The sequence below is a fragment of the Trichoderma asperellum genome, chromosome 5, assembly GCF_020647865.1.
Source record: "Trichoderma asperellum chromosome 5, complete sequence".
NCBI classification, from domain to species: domain Eukaryota; kingdom Fungi; phylum Ascomycota; class Sordariomycetes; order Hypocreales; family Hypocreaceae; genus Trichoderma; species Trichoderma asperellum.
This window is the reverse complement of record NC_089419.1, coordinates 3,077,389-3,098,616: the sequence shown is the minus strand read 5'-3', so window position 1 is coordinate 3,098,616 and position 21,228 is coordinate 3,077,389. Positions and strand designations below refer to the sequence as shown.

Sequence of the window (21,228 nt, the reverse complement as noted above, 5' to 3'; positions counted from 1 at the left end):
TCGAGCGGCCTCCATGGAATCCGCCGTACGCCAGGAACCGGCCAGCCCAGGCCTCGCACCTCTGGGCGATTCCCTTCGCACCGGCAACATGGACGATCCGGCCGACAGCTCGTCTGTCACATTCGCTGCCGCTGCGTCGTCTCACGAAGACGAGGACTTGAAAGAGAGCGATGGCTGGAAGCTGCATAGCGATACGTCGACAATATCCAGCAGGGTCACTACTCCTGATCCCGTGGTGTCAAGCCCACCACTGACGCCCTTTGCATCTGCTGGCAGTCGGACGCCTCTCCCTGGCAGAGTTTCCAATGCATTCTCTTCTATTTTCCCTCTACCTCCCGCGCTCCCACATTCTCTCCAGCGAGGGCCAGAGCGGGGTCGAGGAAGAGGACGTGGCGCAGGCAGGGGAACAGGTCGATTTGTCCCAAGGAGTCCCAACGAAGCTGCCCGACCCTATCCACCGGGCCCGGCAGACCAGTCTCGGTATGGGCCTTTTCGACCTCCGCTATTTTGCACTGGCTCTGCTCAAGCATCGCCGCCATCGTCATCACCAGTCAGGCTGAACAGGGCCGATGACAGTCATGGTGCTCGACACTATTATGTCCCCCCTCACCCGCCGCCGCCACCACCTCCTCCACTCAACTCTCTTCCTCCCTCCTATGGCCCCCGTCTTCCAACGATTAACGGCGGGGGTCTTAGCCTGGCTGGCGAGAGACCTGAGCCGCCATCTTCTCTAACTTCACAAACATCAGCCGGCATGCAGCAGTTGGCTCAGCCCGCGCCCGGCTTTCTAGAAAACAGTCACGTACGGCCAAGACCGTCAAGGGGCAAACGGAACTCAAGACGATCGCTCCGCCGGCGAAGCGATGGGCTTGAAGACGAAACACTGACTTTCTCGTCCACTAGGTCTGGATATGACGAGACCTCAAGTTCTTCCTCTTCGTCATCTAATGAAGATCCATTCGCTTATCGAAATGCTAGGCAGTTTCCTCCCCAGCTGCCCGCTGGGCCGGCCCATGGACCATCTGCTCCGCGGAGTAGATCTTCGGCGGCAAATCAAATTACAGCATGGGTATCACAATACGAAAAGTCAAGGAGCCCAACGAGATCTCGTTCAAGACTCGGCGACATTTCTGCAGTTCTCGATCCCACCGACACCGAGTCCCGCTTAGATGGCTCTGTACACTCTGATGATTCATCACATGGCGAAATAGAAATGCTATGGCAGCAGTTAAAAGAAAAAAGAGCCAAGTTGAGTGGGACGAGAGCGAAAATGCGATCAAGGAGAAAAGAGTTGCGGGAAAAAAGGCGTGAGAAAGATGCCGCTGATAATGCATTCATGGGAGTTGTCCGACCTGTGCTGGTTAGCCAACGAGAGCTAATTGATTACCCTGCCAGCCTGTTTGAATCTCGGCTAGAGAAGATGCAACAGCTTAGAGATGACTATCAAGTTCTGGAGTCTAGCTATGAAGCTCTTGAGGCAATGTTGGACGAGGAGGAGCGCGATCTGAGCATCCTCGAAACTAGATTTTTCAGCATCTTGGCTGCTGGACAAACTAAAGAGGAGCGCCAATTAGACATCTCCAGTGACTCTGGCGCTGCTAACTTTAGCATCGATCAGACAGAGATACCGTATGAACTCAGGGGCATATCTCCGTATGGCCCTGTTGAGGAACCACATCCTCTATATGTGGAATTGACATCAACGGTGGGATACCTCGGTAACGCTCGAGACGAATACGCAGACCTCCTTTCTACTAAACAACAGTATGAAGAGGAACAGCAGTTGAAAAAGACTACCAAGCAGAAGGTCTCGGACGAGCAGGAGATGAAGGAATTCTTTGACGAATTCCCTTACGAAGAGCAGCGGATGAATGATATTATGACCAGCCTAGAATCCAAAGTAAATGGTCTCAAAAAACTTTGCGAAGACAGGGGAGTCATGAAGAAGCATATGTCTATCAAGATGGAATATGCATTAGATCCGCAGATCAGATATGAGGATCTGGATCTGGATGATGAGCACACGATAATGAGCCGCCGCAAAACACTAGCTCACACTGAGTTCAATGAGTTGCTTTCTCAGCCAGATCATGTGTTGGCTGAAGAGCCTCTGACCACACTAGGGGCGCTCAAAGCAGCTATTCGACTTCCGAATCACCACCCAGAAAAGGGCGTGAAGAAGAGATTAGCGTCGAAAGAGTATGCGATTGACAACCTCATGCGAGAGTGTGATGGCGGGAAGAAGGCTGATTACGTGAATCGATGGCTCCTTCACCAACTGCGACTGTCCCCTCTCAATGCAGTGCTGTTACGGTCCACCTTCCAAGCAAGCCGATCATTGAAGATTAGGGATATGTGGCGCTGGCAGTGCGATGTTATGCATTACTGGTGGCGCGATAGCACCATGTCACTAGTAGATGGCTTCTTCAAGCCCATTACAAGTGACAACTCGGAGTATTCATCTCGCGTAGGGACAACGCAGCTGTCGCGGGCCGCATCTGACGGCGTTCCTAGGCATATATATCAACGGCATCCATCTGTTGACAATAGTGACGCGATGACAGAGCATGGTTAAATCTGCCAAGTGCTTTTGTTTTCATTTTCTCTTTCTCTTCTATTTCTATTTCTCCTTCTCTCTTAATTTTTAGGCTGCTTTTGTGTTTGCATTGTCTCTTATAAACGTTGGTGCCTGTTAAGCTGATTTGCAAGATAGGCTCGGAGGAACTATTGTTTTATTGCCTTTTCGGATTTCGGTGTTTGGATATCACATTAAGACCTGCAGCGAAGCAATTTCTTTTGGATTGGATAGATGGAAAACGTACTCGAGGTTGGCCTTTTGACACTCAGGCGCATTTAGCTTGAGCTTTAGATGGAGGCAAAAAAAAGCGATACCCTTCCCCCTTTACCTTGTTTTAATCGTCCTTTTAATCGCCCCCATATCTTCTTTTCCTCTTTTCCCCGCTATATCTCGCCCTACTCTTTTGTTTTAATTATCGGCTTCTTTTGTACTTGTATTGCTCATTTGCTGGTGGAAATTTTGTACTGTGCTCAGAGACCACTTTCTTGCATTCTGCCGCGAGGCTTTTATAGCAAGCTTTCTGTCCTTTCTCCTACTCTCTTAATCTATTTTGTTTCGCTCTGATATGAGATCTTTCTCTACCCTCCCCTCTTTTTATACCGGGGAAAGTCTGGCTCAGGCAAAGAGGGCCCAGCAGACGGTGGCGTTTGCTTTCTCATGATATTAAGCCGGATACTTCTTCAATATTATATCAGCCTGTCCATTATTCCCATCACCATCAGCTTAATATGCGACTAATTCCGGCCGCGTCCTCTCTTCACCACCAGGTTTAATGGACTTGCCCGTAAGGGGAACTCCCGAGAACCTGCTCAGGAATATGGAGCCCTCAATCTCCACCCAGCCAGGCCGTGGTGAGACTGTGGAGTCGGCGGGTGGAAGTACCAGTACTCTAAGGCCAACAAAGGTGGTTTACATGCATCAAACATGAGCTGTGGCCGCAGAGGAAGGTCGCATCACGTTTATTCACGGGATATGCAGATGTTCGGCCCTCAGCTTGTTGGTCTTTACGACGGAACCGCCTTTCGTTCGAATCGCGTTAGAGCTTCTGCACTCGTTTCTATAAGTTGCATAGCGACAATGCATGTGATGCCCGCTACAACCCTACGTGGTGCCATTTAAGCCATACATGACACTGCGAACGAGAGTGATTTAGCGGAAATACCTTTTTGAACAGTGATAAGTAGGTAAGACTGTACATAGCGTGAAAGGAGCCTGACCCAGCTTCTTGCTGCTTTGCATGCAAAGCACTATAAGATCGACGGAGAAATATCGCCGCATGCAAAATCTCAGCTTTAGGTGCGTTTTCATCTCATACAACCCCTGGTCCTGGAAAGATCTGCCCAGGGTCATATCCCCAGGCCAGGCAACATACTATGTAGTAACGATACGACTTCTTAGAGTGTGCTCGATTAAATGCCGCGCTCTCAATTCCCTCAATCATTTGTTCACATAGCGGCGGTAGGTGGCTTATCAAACGTACCTTGGTAGATCCGACGCTCTATAACCGAGATGCGATCTGTCACATTAATGCCACAATGGGGCCATTTGGTGATGAAACAGAGACATGTCACAAAAGAAGGAATCCCCAACGGAGTAAGCAGTAGCGAGACGAAAGTCGCCCATTCTTTTCACAAGCGCTGCGGCCTTTATAATGTAAGAATCTCCCTTAGTGGTGATTAAAAATAAAAATAAATATAAAAATACAAAATTGAGATTGGTGTTGATGGAATGACAAAAATTCTCCACGCTCACTGTATCATTGTGATAAAAAACGATAGCCTGTATACATGTGGGCTGACACACGCCACAAAAGCTACGTTATACAGTATATTTGTAGCCAGCACTTGAAGGTGGTCAGAATTTGGGGACCTGACAACGCAGTTCGTTTTCTCTTTGCATAAGTGAAGTGAATCATCAAACACGTAGCCAACTAGCCAGCGCATCTATGGAGAAGGCTTTTGACAACTGTCTAGCGCTAGGCGGAATATTAAATATTATATGATCATAGTTTTACGTGCAAGGAGAATATATCAGTCGAATGAGCAGAGGGAACCGTATCTTTTTTTTCTAGGGTAGAATTGGCGGTTGCGATTGGAGGGTTGGGCTGTGGTAGTAGATAATTGGATGAGAGGTGGGATGGCGACGATTTGCACTGCGGGCCGTGTTGAGGGTGATGATGTCGGAGTGTTGGATAATAGAAAATATACAAATGATTTGAAGTTAGGATCTCATTAATAAAAATGGCACTTAAAAAAAGGTGATGCAGTAGTATCTGCGTAGATGATATGATCAAAATACCACATGCATCCATACATGTATGCCTTGATATCGTAACGTGAGCGGAATGTTTGAGATGGTTGTTTTATTTTAAAACCGTTCACATATGATGAATGATTTCCACTCAATCTGTTAGCTAATTATTATATTCATGATTTCTTTCGAACACGAGGAAAAAGCGAGTTTTTATCCTAGTAATATTGGCCTCTGCGAATTCTATAACCTACCGCCGATTTATCTAGTCTTTGAGACTCTGGTAAATCATACTTTGAAGTGACCAAGAGAAGAATGACTAGGGAGATTAGAGATTAGATGGCCCCTCGTTCTATAATAATTATAGGAGAATAGCCATACTAGAAAGAGGAAAATAGATCCTGTATATACATAGGTATATTTAACCCTCTTACGGCATGAAATTTGTGTCTGATAGTGGGGCTATAAGATATATTTGAACAGCTTAAGTTTGTATCAACGGTTCATCTTCAAGTTGAAGTGATATCTTGTTCTCAATAATCATGTATCTTTGAGTTAGATGGCTAGTAATATTGATGTTTCTGGTACTAAGCACATTAACAATGGAATGTACAGTGGTAAAATCTCGTTGAAAATCTTGGTAAGTGAGTACTTTAAACCGTTTAAACCTGCAGAACCACCTCAGTTTGGGAACAGTTCGAAAATATGACAAGCGCCGTTAATAGAGAGCCCTTGTAATGTTTTTTTTTTTTTTTTTTTTTTTTTTTTTTTTTTTTTTTTTAGCTCGCTCTCAAGAGCTGGTATCAAGCTCTTCACGAGGCCTTACAGACTATCCTCCATCTCTTTTGTACGCCGCCATTAAATTCCAAGGTAATATGTGACTAGTATGCCGTTACATTTGAGGACTCGAAGCCAACAGGTACATCAGCATAGAATATTGTGCTATGACGAGATTTCTTAGGGATCATTCGCTACGAAATCCTAAAAAGCTGCGAGGAAAGCTCTTAAAATTGAGAAAGAGGTTAAGTAAGCAATTAGGTTTTCGTCGGAGCATCAATGAAACATGCTTTAAGATGTTGTCCGAGTAATTATCCTTTGTGCCGGAACTCTGCAAGCGCGCAGAATGAGAAGTAAGAGCGAATGAGAGCCCAAAAATTTGCTTGGGCTCTATAAGCATTTATATCTCAACTTAAGAGATGATTCAACTTCTTGGACTTTGATACACGTATTAGTTTTTGAAAGAATGCAAAACAGAAACTGGCAACTTCCTGCTACCGTCCGCGTTTGTCTATATAGACGACTTCGACAAGGCCTCTGTGTGCGAATTCACGGCAATGCTTCGCCATTAATCATACAAAAACGCATTCTCAAAGCAAAAAAGAAAAAACCAAAAAAAAGGAAGATTTATGTAACACGAGCTATAAAAAAACACGGAAAATATGGCACCTATTGTCCTTGATATATGCCTGAACCACCCTAGACGTGCTCCCCCTTAAATATTTCGCTGAAACTGTTGAATAGGCAACTGCTACGTAACATTCGAGCTATCATATTGGTATTTTTGAATTGAAACTAATATCTCCAAGGGATGCATAGACTAAAATGGCGGTGAGGGTTGCTGGCATTAAATAACTTAGATATGTATCATTTGACAAGGCAGGCATCCTATAGCGAGGCTGATATGTACGAAGTATTCCGTAAATATGATACAAATATTCAAAACGCGCTATATCTAGTTAAATAAGCACACTTTGATAACATCAATCTACGGAATAATTTGGGAAATTGATAATTACATGTACATAGGCTTTTATAAAGGTATGCGCTGGCCGATAACGCCTATATGTAGGTCTAAACACCAGCCGAGAATACCTCATCTACGTTATTACCGCTTATTAGCCGACAAATCTCTTTGACAACAGGCACTAGCCAGCAATTAGGTGTCTTGTAAATTGATTGATACCTGAGTCGCATTCGTTTAATTTGGCGGCACCGATACAACTCTACTGCCGAACGACACCACGTTGCGATCACTCACGGCAGTTGAGGAAAGTGATGCATCATAACGAGATTGCCTCTTTCTCCTCAGAAATGCCGACATAAACTAGAGATGTGTTCAATGAAGCGCACATTTTCATTACGATAAACAGCGAAAAGTGGATATTCTTCCAATATTGAGCCAATTCCAAGAGAGTGCATTTGCGCCCACCATCGTGGCCAGATCAGCTAGTTGAAGGAAACGATAACGCACTCACGACTTTAGTTAAATGTTTTTGAGTGCGTCTAAAAGGTTACAAGCCCTATCAAAATGAAAGCTTGAAAAGTCGAAATTGTCGGTACTAACTCCCGTATTACTTTTCTGCGCTTGGCTTTGTAGCCGCTGACTTGTCTACCGCTTGTTCACTACACTTTAAGATTCTGAGCCTTTTTAGCTCTTTGTACAGCTTTACCGACCGAGAGCTCAACCTACAGGCAAGCAGCAAGTTGCTTCTGTAGGCAAATTTTATTCAATGTAGATAGCATGAATCAGTATCACTTTGTTTCGCTTCTTGAAAGTGAGTGGTCAACCTTGTAGATAATTACCCCCTGAGTCAGGGATATACACGATACAAGGAGCAAAACGCCCGCTGGAACAAGTCTTGCATTTCGGTCTTATTTTAATCAGAGATCATAGATGGTTTCCCTTGCAGAGTTGCAATTGTCATCCGAACCCAAAGGAGATTGACGGATGAAAGAGCGGGATGAGCTTAAGGGCAGAGAAGATACGAGAGAGCCACTTTCAGCAAACTTTGCAACCGGAGATAGGTACTCGCAGTGGAGCGTAGCTTTGTCAACAAGTTTCTCGGGCATATTTTTTTTTGGTCTTGTCAGCATCTTATTAAAACGGGACTCCCTTGGCGGGCCTGTCTGCCTAAGATACTTCTAGAACAAGGCCCGGGGATAATGTGTGATGTCACAGCAAATCAAGGCTCAACATGTTTACTGATACAAAATCAATAAAGGGTTTACGATGTTGTGAAATTTTAACATGGGGCGAGGCGCGACATGCAAGAGATAGTAGTGAACCAAGGCCAGAGTTGACTTATCCAGCCTTGGAGAGGAATCGGCGAAAACCACCTGCGTTTTCCGCAAGACAATCAATCATATATCTATAACCCGGGGCAGCTCAATGCGTTCCAGCGTCGCAGGTGCATAACCGATCGGTGAAGAGTAGACCGACACCGACCATATGATCTTCAGAGGTGATTGGCGAGACGCAGCGTGTTTTCGCCTTCCAAAGTCGTCGAATCAATGGTGGCTGAGACTGAAACCCAGAGCTATTGTTATCTAGCCATACAATAGCTCTGCGGAGATGAACCATACTGACCGGTTTAGAAGATTGTATCCACAGATGCTACGTGCCTGTGCTTCGTGTTGTCAGCTAAGCGAGTGACATAGCGGCTCCGCAAAAAGGCCGTTTTGGAACCGATGCTTTGATTTCCATTTGCAGTCGATTATGATATGCAAGACGACCAGACAAGGCTGACGTGGAAAGGGTTTGATATCCCGGGCTTGGTAGGCCTGACAGCACTTTGAGTCGCTCGCGATGTAAACTTCGTAACCACCCACAAAGAGTTTCAACCACCGCCAGATGCGGACACGGACACGGCACGGCCGCGCGCCTTCTTCCTCATCCAATATTGCTTGTCTTTAGAAGCTTACCGCTTTATTTCCTAGTGCCCGCCCCCCTTAAGCCTCGTGAAATGGATTTATATGAGCGGCGTTTCCTATTCCTCCGCTGGTTTCCGCACGCTCGTGCTTGTATGCCATGAGTTGCCGCTGTGAGACAAAGAGAGGAGTCGTCAAAATTTTCGTGGATGCCGTCCCGTGCGGCCGCCGGCCGGTGATAGGTGCGGTGCTTAGACGCGGTGCTGCCCGGTCCCACCGGCATGACTCTTGTGCCTGGAGAGACGGCCATGACTCGTAGGTGCTGCTAGCCTTGAATTTGTAACGCTGAGGCAGCGAGTTGATAATATAAGACACGGCCGCATAGACTGCTCCGCACCCCAGCATCGACGGCCGGCCCCTTATTTGTCTGCCTTTTTGGAGATTCGAGGTGCTGGTGCATTGGACATGCGTGTGGGTCGGATGCGTTCGCTCCTTACGCAGCGCAGGCATGAACGAATCAGACATCGGATCTATTAAGGGATTAGAGATCATGGGTTATCGATCATGGCTGGCCGTCGATGCAAGGATCTCGCTGGGCTAGCAAAACCACGTTGCCGGGTTTGGCCTCGGAGCGCTGATCAGAGCCTCGGCTGGCGCTGGAACCCTTGAGCGATGGTCTCTTGACGCTTGGAGAATTTGGATCGTCGGCAGCTAGTCGTAGGAGGCTCTAGCAGTTGCGGTATTGATGGCCCTCTACTGCCGGCACTGTCGACTGGCGAACGTAGACGAGGCTGGTTTGGGACTGAGATGGGCGGGCTAGACAAGATGGACGCAATGGTGAGGTACAAGGGCCGAGTTAGTGCCTGCCCTTGTGACGGCGCGTCCGTCTATCAGTTGCAAAGTATCTTGAGCGGCGCACAGGCAAACAGGAACCTGGCAGTGTTCCCTGTGCCATGTGGGAAGGCGAGGAAGGCACGGATAGAGAAACGGTCCGAGGGATGTGCTGCAGAAATGGTCGCGTTTCCGTTTCATGGCCACGCGGCACCTTGTTCAAACTACATGCGCAGAATGCGGAAACTCTGCACAGGGCTGATATGGCATCAGCTGAAGAGCAGAACAAAGAACAAGAGGATTGCAAATCTTCATCTCTTCGTTTTTTCTAGCCACTCGTACAGTAAGACATGCAATTTCGACCCCGCTTGGTCAATTCGGCAGACATGTCCGGTGTCCCTGACAGTCCGCAGATGTCAATTCCAACTTCTTAGGCTGAATACGCCAGGCCAGCCTTGTTTATGACCCGCTGTGGGCTGCTGGTTGCGCTCACCGCGAGACTCTAGCCACTGAAGAGCTGAGAAAAAAAGGAGAGAGGGGGGGAGATTGAGCTAGAGAGGCAATTCATCCAGATCGAGGGTTAGCATCACGGGCCTGTGCGGATAGCTCTGGAGCTATGAGGGCGGGGCCTTGATTGATTGACAGTACACGCAAGTGCGGTACGTCTTCTATATGAGATCTTCTGCAGGTCCAGGCCCTTGCAGACGGTCCTGTGCCTGGGATTTACTGCTGCTGCTGCTGCTGCTGCTGCTAAAAAAACCACAGTGTTGAGCTTGAGAGCACGACAGCCTTCTTGGCAAAGATTCGATCAGGAAGCGAGTGTGTCAAGGCGATGCCGTCTTCCTTGGCGATGATAGCGCTGCTTATTCTTAGCCATTCTAAGAAGGACCCCGACGCGCGATGCGGCCGATCTTTGTGTCGATGCATCAGTGGCCTCACAAAAGCGTCCGACGAATTTCTTAATAGAAAGTTTCAGAGCTACAGTACATACGACAGACTAGCCTTAACGACACTGTTTCAAAGCAATCTTCTGACCTTTCTGTGTCGCCACTGTCTGTACTACTCTGGCCTTTGGCGTACGACTACGGACGAGTGGGAGTGCTAGTCTCATTGCTTGTGCTGATCAAGCACCAAATGAGTTCTAATATCGTCACGATGGGAGGCGGCCTTCATCTAGGCACCAGCTAGCCTTACGCGAAACCAGCTAGAGCCCGTTGAGGCGAATCTGGAATGCCTGTCTAAAAGCCGCCATGTCGTTGGACTCTTCAGGGGTTATGACTCTCCGGCCACGCTAGTCCCTGGCCCTGGTTTTTGAAGGTAGTATGGGGAACTGCTCGGGGGGAACCTCCGCCACGTCCGTTCCATTCCTATTTTCAGAGTAGGATTGCTACGACGGTGCTGCAGCAGAGTAGCGCTCCGTACTCCGCACGTCGTACAGTACGGAGCGGCTCTAACACAATTTGACTACTCAAGTAACGTCCGGTACTAACCAGCAAGCTATTGACTAGAGGGAAACGGTGGCGCCGAACCAAAGCCATTGGGGGGCCTTGGCACAGTTTCCCGCGCTGTTTGTCCTTAAAATTGCTTACAGGCTATTTTTGTCCGAGCGTTTTAACGTCATTTTCTTCAACATCAGGGTCTCTGACGACCAATTCCCCGGATGGACGTTGGGCACATGAAAATGTGCCCAGAGGGCTTTGAATGTGGGGGCAATATTGTTCTTGGTTGCGCCCCTGACGGCTAGCTAGAACAAATTTTTATGATGCTAAAGCATGCATCCAGTTATGCTCCATGTCAATCCAACCCAAACGCTTTGCCACGTTTGTACCGATATTTCGCACACTAGCTAGGCAACGGGCAAGGTTCTGTGGGCTAAATGAGGTCTTGATCCAGTCGTTACCTCGCTTCGACATTGGCCAGATACATCTCCACTCGCGTCCGCTCGCCCAAACCCACTCACACTATGCATGAAGCTGGACTTCATCTCCGGCCCCAGAGTGATATTCGCCATACGGATGCTATTGACTTGGTTCCGTTGTCTCGGCCCCCCTGCTCTTAGCCTAACCACCTTGTTGCTAGACATCCTGCTATGGATTTTTCAATACCCGCTCAAAGCATCTTCGTCCTGTCCGCTAGGCTCGTATCGCCGCAAGCCTGGTACGGGTAAAGGCTGTTTTGTCTGGATTTAACCCTTTCCAAGCGTACCCGTACGCCCTAACGATTGTGACGTTCATCCACCCAGTGGCAGGCATTCTGAGACGTAGGCGCCACTGACCGTTTTTCCACGCTTCCAAACCATCTTAGACCCTCTCGCCCGTGCTTCTGGCGCCGGCACATGGACCGTACGCTTGCAGCGAACTACTGAGTCTACTTCGTCGATCAGATACTACATTAAGAGGGCGCGGTTTATTAGCACGGGAGCTTGCTCCCGCCTACTCCGTGCTGGCATTTATGTGTTCTCTCCCATCCTCTTTCCAGCTTGCCATGTTTTGCCAATTTGAAGTTGTGAAGTAGTGCTCTCACGCACCCTTTCACCGACCCCTGCCATCTGTTGTTGGGTAGTACATGCACTGCAGCGGAATCCCTGATTCACCTCTTCTTAACTGCACATATAATACTGATAGTCTTTCCCCTCTTCCCCATCTGGAGAAGCTGACGAGGAAAGTTCATACGCTTGAGCTGGGAATTATTAGTCTCCTACCTCACTGACGAGGACCGGGGCTGCCGGCACGTCTACGCCTTCAATTCGAAATATACGAAGCTCATGAATCGCATTTTCTCGACACTTTGCTCTTGACCACTCAAGATGTCTGACGGTCTCACTCAGCATCAGCTGAATCTCATCAGCGACATCGAACGAGTCTGTTCGGTCATTTCTCTTCTAGGATGTGTCTTCGTCGTGGTTACATTCTGTGCCTCGAGCTCGTTCCACAAGCCTATCAACAGACTTGTGTTTTATGCCTCATTTGGTAATATGATGACCAATGTAGGGACGCTCATGTCTCGTAGCTATCTCAGTTCACCGAACTCCCCCGGATGCCAGCTACAAGGATTCCTCATTCAGATGTATGCTTTTGATACAGAGATAAACATGATTTCTTGTTGTTATGGTCCAGCTGACAAAGCTTAGGTTTATGCCTGCAGATGCATTCTGGACGCTAGCCATGGCGTTCAATGTCTATCTGACATTTTATCACAAATATGACGCTAGGAAGCTGCGAAGAATGGAGATACCCTACTTGCTTTGCTGCTATGGTATTCCTTTTATTCCTGCCTTTGTATACATCTTTCTCAAGAACAAGGACGGGTATCGAGCATATGGTAATGCCACTATCTGGTGCTGGATCACAACTGAGTGGGATATTTTCCGTATCGCTACGTTCTATGGCCCAGTTTGGTAAGCTTTTTTTTTTTAAGAAGAAGAAATTTGAAGAAGAGATTGTCTTTTGGCAAATAAAAGAAATAGGTGAAACCTCTTTACTAACTCCAGTTCAGGGTCGTTATTTTCGCCACCTTTTTCATCTATATCCGAGCTGGACGAACAATCTACGAAAAGCATAAGCAACTCAACGACTTTCACTCATCTGAGGGCCTATCTTCTATCGACGTCATCACTACTCTCAGGACAACTGAAGTAACGGTCACCACTTCAGAAGCCAACCCCGGAAACCTCAACGCGAATGGCTCCCAAGGCCACCGACCGTCTCTTACAGAGCCCGACTCACAAAATCCCAACTACTCTGTGCATATCTCGGCTAGTAAGGCCGCCGCGGATGACAAAATTCAGCCTGTTCCAGCTCCTGAAATCGAAGCTGTCAAGAAATCCAGACTCGGAAGAGGAAACCGCCCGCCGAACGCTCGACGACGCAATTACGAAATCAACAACGCAGCTTGGGCTTACGCTAAGTGTTCTCTTCTTTTCTTTACAGCACTTCTCATTACATGGATTCCGTCAAGTGCCAATCGAGTCTACTCTGTGGTGAAATCGCAGGAGATCAACGCACCACTTGAAATCATGAGTGCCTTTGTGCTTCCGCTCCAGGGATTTTGGAACGCTCTCATTTACGCTGTAACATCATGGGGTGCCTGCAAGAGCTTTTTTGAGGATCTAAGATCTGGCAAACGGCCAGAGGTGATGGAGTTGGTTGGAGGAATGGGTGCGCAAGACGAAAACAGCCGCCACAGCCGCCGTATAAGCCAGTTTAGGCCAGGACGCGCGAATAAGGGTCTCGACTCGGAGAGTATGACGGAGCTGGCCAACACCCGGACACACTCAGCAGATGCTCATTCGGCGGAGACCAGCTCACAGTATGGACGCTCAAGCACTGGATAAAAATAATGAGGATGGAAAATGTGTGTTGCTACTACTTCCAGTATATTATTTAATCGCCCAACCGAGTGTTTGATGCTCTCCGGTGGACATGCTTTCATTCGCTTCTTTTTTACCCATGCAATGTCTTTATTTTTTTTTCTTCTCGCATTCTCTTTTGTTCCCTTTTTTTGGTTTTTTTTCTGTATGTTTATGACGGCAAAGGATGACAAGTTCTGAGAGGTATTCAGGGATGGCGATTTGCCACTTGGGAATTGACAAAAGGCGGGAAGATACCCAGGACGTTACTATGACTATCAAGATACTATCGAAGCTGAACTACGCTGCATTCGCTAATGATTTCTTAATCTTTTCCCCTCCCTATTTCAGTACGAAAGACTATACTCTCCAACTGTGAATCGTAGTGTCCAAATCTGCAAGGGCTGAAAGGACTCAATCTATGCGGGAGTATCAACCATCAACCATTGCTAACGAGCAATGCAAATGCAAATGCAATTACATTCGGCATCATATTCCGACGATCTAGTCAACAGATACAGAACAACTAGCCGCCCCTCGATCAAATTTCTTTTTGCTGGCCCCAAACATACACGATTACTCCGTATTCCAATCTAGATCCAGGCCCTCTCCCCCTCCTCTGCCTCCAAGGGTCAACACGTGTGGCACACAACACGGGTAGGATTCAGGAACAAGGGTCCCCTCAATCTCCGCCGCAGCGGCACGCTTGGGGTAGGTCAACCGTGCGTGACGAGAGAAGCGGGCTGATTAGTAGTAGTGCTTTATTAATAAGAGGTGAGAGAGAGTGCGTGCATTGCAGACACCTACTACGGAGTACTACTGTATGTACAATATGCAACTACTACTCCATATAGCAGCTAGCTGGCCCGTATCAGGCCATTTTTCTTTCTGTTCGGCCTATGAAATGCTGCGGGCCTCATTCATCAGCTTTCATCAGCTTTCATCAGCAGCTTTGGCCAACAGCAGCTGATTGCGATTCCCTGAATATTACGCCCCCGGGATTCTTCTCCCATCATCAGCATCATCGGCGAGCAAACTCCCTTTCCCGAACAGTCGGAGAAATACGGTGAGGAAATGGACGATGTTTTCGGGGAACACAAAATACAGCCATCAGCCACCCAAGCAAATTATTTCCGCATTTATGCGCTCTTTTTTTTTTTTTTTTTTTTTTTTTTTGTTATTCCCCGCATATCGTTCCCGTCCACGTCGCGTCCAACAACAACTTCACAGAATCGTCACAAAGGCAAGGGTACAGGCCAAGAGCCCAGGGTATTCACGAGCGTGAAAATGCGCGCTCCGCTTTGCTAGACGAAGCATAGTGACGCGGGGTGAGAAAGCACTGTAAGCTCAGTGCTTATATAGGATTGCAATCCTAGGTAACCTGGCTTGTCTATCCGTATGCGTTTATAGGGCTGAGGTGTGATTTATGCTGGTAGCTTAACTTTCTCTGCTTTTTCTCCTCATCAGATATCCGTGTGGCCGGGTGCTACATACATAGTATCTCGGACAGATGCTAATACCCTCTTTTAGACACGATTATTCCCTTGCTAGACGGCTCCCCCGGTCAGCACAACTTACAGCATTGCCAAGGGAAGCCTGCCCAACGGTCCTGCCAAAACGGGAGAGTGCAGTGATGCACAAATGAACAGCGTCAGGCCAACAGTCGGCCAAATAGCCCGTGTCTTTGTGATGCCTCTCGTATACTCCCCGTGTGCAGAAGACAGAGGAACCTTCAACATCCGCAAGTGGGCGGAGAAGTGTAGCCGTCGGTCAGCATTCAAAAGGAGCCTAGTTTCCGGGACGGCGAAACGATGGCGCTGCTGGATGAAGAATTTAGGCACAAATGCAATGTTAGCGGCTGTTGAATCAATTCGTTGACAAGACTCTGAAAGAATTATTCCCTCATCCCTGCTAGGGTAAGAGACTGAGGAAAAGGCCAACCAACGGAAAACACGGCCGTGGTAAAAATTAAACGGCTAGCGGCTCAAAGATGGTCGGATTTGGAAAAGAGGCGCCCATCGCAATGGGTTTTATTCTCCGAGAAAGCAATAGATTCAGAAGAAAGCTCGCACAAGCCGCGGCTCAAAGGATGCTTTCTGTTTGTACCTGCACTGGCCTGCGGACCAACTTCCTTATTCGAGACTACTGCAGAATCGAAACAACCGCTAGGGGACGGTTCGCAGCTTAAAGGGGATGCATGATGCATACTTGTAGGTAGTAGTATATGGTTGGTGGTATCTGCAAAGACGTTGATTCGGGGCAGCAGTGGTTGGCCAACAGGTTGCCATTCGTGGCTGCATGATTGCACAGCACAGCCGCTGTTTCGTAATCACATACGCAAACGCAAACCCCCTCCCCTTATCGACGTAGCATCAGGACTTCAGTTCATCATCCAAGCAGCCCCCTGTTTACGGACATTGGATGTGCAACCATCCTCGCTGATCGTCAACAGAAAGGGGCCCCTGCGTCTGTCCCACTCTTCTCATGTAACACTGGATCTATCGAGCGATGCAACCAAACAGGTTGCAGTACGGAGTACGGAGTGATATCTGTATATGGTGCTCGCGGAGTCTTTTGGCCCGAGCTGCTTGTCACAAGCTCTAAACGGCAAACCGGGTTGCTTGAGACAGGTACGGGAATGATCTTCTTGCTGGTTTCGATAAGCCACAAATGGTGCCCTGAACTAGATGGCAAATTCCACGCCCTAATATCCCAACCGCAGCAACGCCGGCCTATACACGACATGACTCTTCTTGGAAAAACGAACGACTCAGTGCCAAGAGCCATCAGTCGCAAAGAAAGAAGAAAAGAAAAGAAAATATCCATCTCGGCCGAGTCAAGGTTCCGGTCTGAAAACCGCATATTCACCCCCTGTTAATTCAGTGTTTGTCCCAAAAAGGCAAATATCGTTGCTCTTCAACACTGACTCGTCGGTATTCATTCATAGGCAGTTTCTAGTCAAGCCTGGCTGTGTATCTACGCCGTCTTCAGTTCCTTGACCCCTTTGACGGCATGGTATTCCCATAGTGTACCCAGCTCGAGACACTCGGCGACGCATTCCGGGTCATCCCACCACCATCTATTACAAGTCACATATGAGCCCCATACCTCCACCCAAAGCATACGCCCGACTAGACTTCTAACCTGCGCCTTGTCCTCATTCTCCATTTGCACTGAGCCTTTAGCTGCATCTTGATCTCTGCTTATTGCGCTACCCGGCATGGCGTAAAACCTTGTAGTCGTAAGGATGCTTCCATCGCCACGGAGACAAGCCTGAGCGAGTAGATGCGGAAAGACCGTGCTGGGGCTCATACATTTTCCTTGTTTTGCTAGGTTCCGAAGTAGATTCTCCTCTATCCATGTTCTCATCTTTGTGCCCAAGGTAGCAGCTCGAGGTAGTGGATCAATAAGTATCAGCCGAATGAAGCCTTTTTTATTTAAGCATTTGTAGACATTATTGAGTATCCCAGGTAGCAGGGGCAAGGGACACAAAGAAGGAAGCGTCAATGAATGAACCGATTCATAAATCCGGGGCGCTATTGGAAATTCTGTAGGCGAGACTCTGGGAACCGAAATTATCCGAACGTTGTTAAACAAATCTTCTTTCAGCGTCGGCATAAGCGAGATATGGTCGTGTTGTTTCGAGGGTTCAAGTGCAGCGAGATAGGCGACAGTAGCTATGTTAAACACATATACATTAGCATATTGCTGCTCAACATGAAGCAATATTAACATTTACCTGCTGAATCATAGAGACACACAACCATGCGAGCTGTCAGGAGGCACTCCTTACGAGGTAACATTCGATTTTCTGGGGTCGGAATTTGGTCCATGTGGATCATAGTCGAAAGCATCCATCTGCGCAGACTCTCAGCTACAGGGCTGTCTGCCAGAAGGTCAGCGGCATCTTTCTCTGCGACCTTCTTCCATAACGTCTCTAGTATAACTAGAATTTCCGCCGCACTCTTCTTTGCCATGCTAACAACTGCTGCGTGTAGTAAACGAAAATCGTTATGTATTCCACGGCTATGTTCAAAGTAGTCGGCGTCAACAAGGAAATCCGAAGAGGTGAGCTCGGGCGATCCTCGCAGGAGAGGGAGAGGCTCCCATTCATCCACCGGCTTCCAAGCTTCGGCATTATTTGGTGTAATACGTGGCTTCATGCTATTATCCCCTGAGGCAAGCTTGGAGCCCACCTGCGGAATCTGCATAGCTGTTAGGCAAAGTTTTGGTTTGGCTGTGGGCGATGAAGGTGAAGATGGAGATCTTTTATGGCATGTCAGCTTCAAGAAAGATGCAGCGCAGGTCATGAAACAGAGAGAGGGAGGATTTGAATGCAAGAAAGGAAAAGAAAAGAAGAGAAAGAAGAGAATAGAGGAAAATAGAAGATGATGAAGGAAAGGAAAAAATTCAGCGCCGGACTACTCACTTCTCTCCAAATGCCAAAGTGTCAGGAGCGGCTGTATCACCCGCAGACGGCAGCAGGCAGTTGCCAACTGGCTCGACTGCCGATGGACTTCGCCGGAATATCTGCACCAGACTTTTCATCTTCTCAGACTCGGTCAAATCATCGGATGCCGAGCCAGCGCTTGAGAAGCGTTTGATTACCGATGGCGAGGAAGGGATGTCTATTTGAGAGTCACCAACAGGACAGTTTTATCCAAGCAAGCCGGTCGTTCTCACCTTCGGTTTCAGGGTTGCAAAATAGCCTTCTGCCTACGTCGCCGCTCTTCTCGGAGATCAATGGACTGGTGTTCAACGGACTTTCGAAGTTGGCGAATCTCTCTAGGAAACTGGTGGACATGCGGCTGGAGCTTCGACGACTCCCCTCGTCAAATGTCTTTGACATCGGTGAGCGATCAGAAGAGGCTATGGCCGGGGACGCAACTCCAGATGAGGTAGACGATGCCATTTCCGGGTTAGAAGAAGACGCGTTTGCTCTCCTGGAGCCTCTGGTGCGGAAGATGGCAAACGGGGAGTCAGTTGACCAGCGCGAGCTGGCTGTGGATGCCGAACGGCGTCTTGGCTGGCCTTTATCGTCTTTCCTGAGCATCTCCTCTTTCTCCTTTCGCGATTTGTGCTCTCCCACCAGTTCTGTGTTGGGGTCTGTCCAGACGACATCCCACATGATGGCAATGGCCCCCTGCAGGCAAGGAGAAGCACCTAATCGGAGTCGTCCAAACAGCAAACGCAGCACACGCAGATTTCACCACAAACGTACAGGTGAAGCCTCCTCTCTGACCTTGTTATGATACAGCGGCAGTAACGTAACCAAGAGAGCCTAGTGTCACAACAGCAAATGATTGATGCAGGAAGTGATGGAAGAGGCTTGCTGCCGGATTGACCAGCTTGTGGCTTGAATGCCACTGACCTTTGACTCAATTAATGTTCAACTGTAACCAGGAACTCTGGTTGGGGAATTCTGACAGTGGTATGGAACTATGACAGATGTTGGAGAATGGTTGAGGACTTGCACCGCTTTGGGTTTTGAGTTGCGAAAGATGATGGATAAGAGATAAAGCGATCAGATATGGTACGATCGTTACTATCCAATATCCGATACCACAGTTCATGGGCACGGTGAAACGATCAGCAAAGCGAGAAAACACACGGCCTCTGGCATCAAGAATAAATGAAATGAGAAATAGAAGAGAGAATTTGTTCACCAGCCACCAGCCAAATTTGCAAAGGAAAAATGCCATTATAGAGGCACGAGACGAGCATAGTTGAAGCTAGAAGGGCTAAATTTGGAGTCGGAAGGTGCTTCAGCTTCTCCTAATTGCAAGCTAAGGTATCATTTGAGCTAACAACAGACAAGCAACAGGGTGTGGGAACACAACAGATGCAAGATCCCGTGTTGTGGCGTTCAGATAGCAAGCGAGGTCTGACCGGCCGTTTGCAAGTGTTTGCGAGCGTTTGCTGGGAAATTGAGAGCAGCCTGGAGGAAGCAACAGTAACGATGACTTCCACATAGACATAAAGTATTTATGCCTACGATTGAAGAGAGAGAGAGGGCTGCGCATATACAAGAAGCGATGGTCGGAAGAGGAGAGAAACGAGATATCCGCATAGCAGCAACTTTGCAACTTTCTTGCTACTTTGTAGAGTCGTGGATCCTTCGCTCCGTGCGACTCACATATGATGCCACAAACTGAACCAGTGAGCTGAGCGAGCACAAGGCTTTACCCATCTGGGCTTTCCATTAATCCTCTGTAGTTGAAATGGTGACGTTGGTTCTATTTGAACAAGATAAACATTGCGTTGGAACAGCGATCTGTGTCCAGAGAGTGTATATGAGGTTATCGACGGCTCCATGCTCATAATGCAGTTCACGGATATCGATCAGTTCAAAGCCTCGATACTCCATGGTCTGTTACATCCTGTTCTAAATAGTCACTCAGATGCCGAATGTCCAACATCCGCCAACGCGTCAGATTTGCCACGCCATATTTTATCCAACTAGGGAAATGAGACATGGACAGCAGCTTCCGACCATGCAGGTCTCGCCCCTTCGTAATCTCGATGAACGAAGTTCCAGCTGAAGGGATATTCTCTCTCCTTGTCATACAGAGAAGCTGAATATCTAGTTGCCTACACTATGCGCTCATATATTGACTGACTCTTTAGCAACTGTCTCAGGCAGGGCTAAAACATAGATGCTAGAAGGTATTCTCATTCCCCATACTTTTAACACGGCTATTGAATATCTTTCTCAAGCCAGATAATCATATATCTTGTGATCAATTAGCTAAGCCCATCGTTCAGCTTCTCCTCTAACCTCGAATGCCTGCCTGTACGAACACCACCACGCGCTATCACTTCCCGTGCAACGAGCTTTCACGACTCTCCCAGCAGCTTTGACATTGTTTGTACAACATCAGCGCTCTCGGCTATCAGCCATATCACATATAGATTGGCTAAAGCGCCAGGAGCCGAGCGGATACACCCTCGCAGTCAGTTGCACTCCATGGCTTTCCCTCTATCTCGCTGAGACAGATACGTGTAGATGTGCGACCATGGCAGAAGCCATCCAAGGCTGCAGCTCGGCAGATACCAACCAGCCAGGTGGCATTCGTACGACAGATGAAGAGATTGCATACAATATAGGCTTCCTTGCCGTGGACTTTAGTTTCCTCTCCATCTCGCACAAGCACCGGCGGACTCGAAACGCTAATGGGAATCTTCATGGTAACGTGAGATACGTGTGCTCCCTGCTGAAGGTCTGGAGATCGCTTTGTGCCTCTCCGGAGACACCTGGTACAGCTGGAGTGGCCTGTCTATCTCAAACCCAAGCCGTGATAATTTCAGATTCCATGGTCTATATGCTGCCAGCCGGCGGACCAGCTGCCGCATAATCGACCAACGCAAAACGGGCCGTACGGGCGTGCTGCCTCATGTACAGCGGTTGGTTGTCCTGGCAAAGACTTAGGAGGCCCGTAGGCATGTTCTTCATGTTCTTCAAAGTTTCTGAGTCATGCAACTAGAAATCATCGCCTTTTCCCATTTGTTCGTCTCCATTCCATCTCCCATTACAAGCCATCTTTTTTGTTTCATCTTCCTACATATTTGCGAA

General features: G+C 48.0%; 5 protein-coding genes across 5 annotated transcripts; 3 read left to right on the top strand and 2 right to left on the bottom strand.

Annotated features, from left to right (window-relative positions):
- Positions 1 to 13: 13 nt before the first annotated feature.
- Positions 14 to 2,575, top strand: TrAFT101_009153 (uncharacterized protein; the record flags this gene model as incomplete). Its single annotated transcript, XM_024904547.2, has 1 exon — positions 14 to 2,575. One exon carries the CDS (start codon positions 14 to 16, stop codon positions 2,573 to 2,575), a length of 2,562 nt encoding a protein of 853 aa, XP_024755680.2.
- Positions 2,576 to 11,334: 8,759 nt separating this feature from the next.
- TrAFT101_009152 (uncharacterized protein) lies at positions 11,335 to 13,994 on the top strand. Its single transcript, XM_024901331.2, has 3 exons — positions 11,335 to 12,373; positions 12,438 to 12,704; positions 12,803 to 13,994. Exons 1-3 carry the CDS (start codon positions 12,114 to 12,116, stop codon positions 13,638 to 13,640), a joined length of 1,365 nt encoding a protein of 454 aa, XP_024755682.1. The 5' UTR covers positions 11,335 to 12,113; the 3' UTR covers positions 13,641 to 13,994.
- Positions 13,995 to 16,631: 2,637 nt separating this feature from the next.
- Positions 16,632 to 17,390, bottom strand: TrAFT101_009151 (uncharacterized protein; the record flags this gene model as incomplete). Its single annotated transcript, XM_066128546.1, has 1 exon — positions 16,632 to 17,390. One exon carries the CDS (start codon positions 17,388 to 17,390, stop codon positions 16,632 to 16,634), a length of 759 nt encoding a protein of 252 aa, XP_065984666.1.
- Positions 17,391 to 18,080: 690 nt separating this feature from the next.
- On the bottom strand, positions 18,081 to 18,783 carry TrAFT101_009150 (uncharacterized protein; the record flags this gene model as incomplete). Its single annotated transcript, XM_024904548.2, has 2 exons — positions 18,081 to 18,283; positions 18,339 to 18,783. The coding sequence occupies 2 exons, from the start codon at positions 18,781 to 18,783 to the stop codon at positions 18,081 to 18,083; spliced, it is 648 nt and encodes a 215-aa protein (XP_024755684.2).
- Positions 18,784 to 20,671: 1,888 nt separating this feature from the next.
- On the top strand, positions 20,672 to 21,010 carry TrAFT101_009149 (uncharacterized protein; the record flags this gene model as incomplete). The annotated part of the gene is made up of 1 exon (XM_066128545.1): positions 20,672 to 21,010. One exon carries the CDS (start codon positions 20,672 to 20,674, stop codon positions 21,008 to 21,010), a length of 339 nt encoding a protein of 112 aa, XP_065984665.1.
- Positions 21,011 to 21,228: the final 218 nt, after the last annotated feature.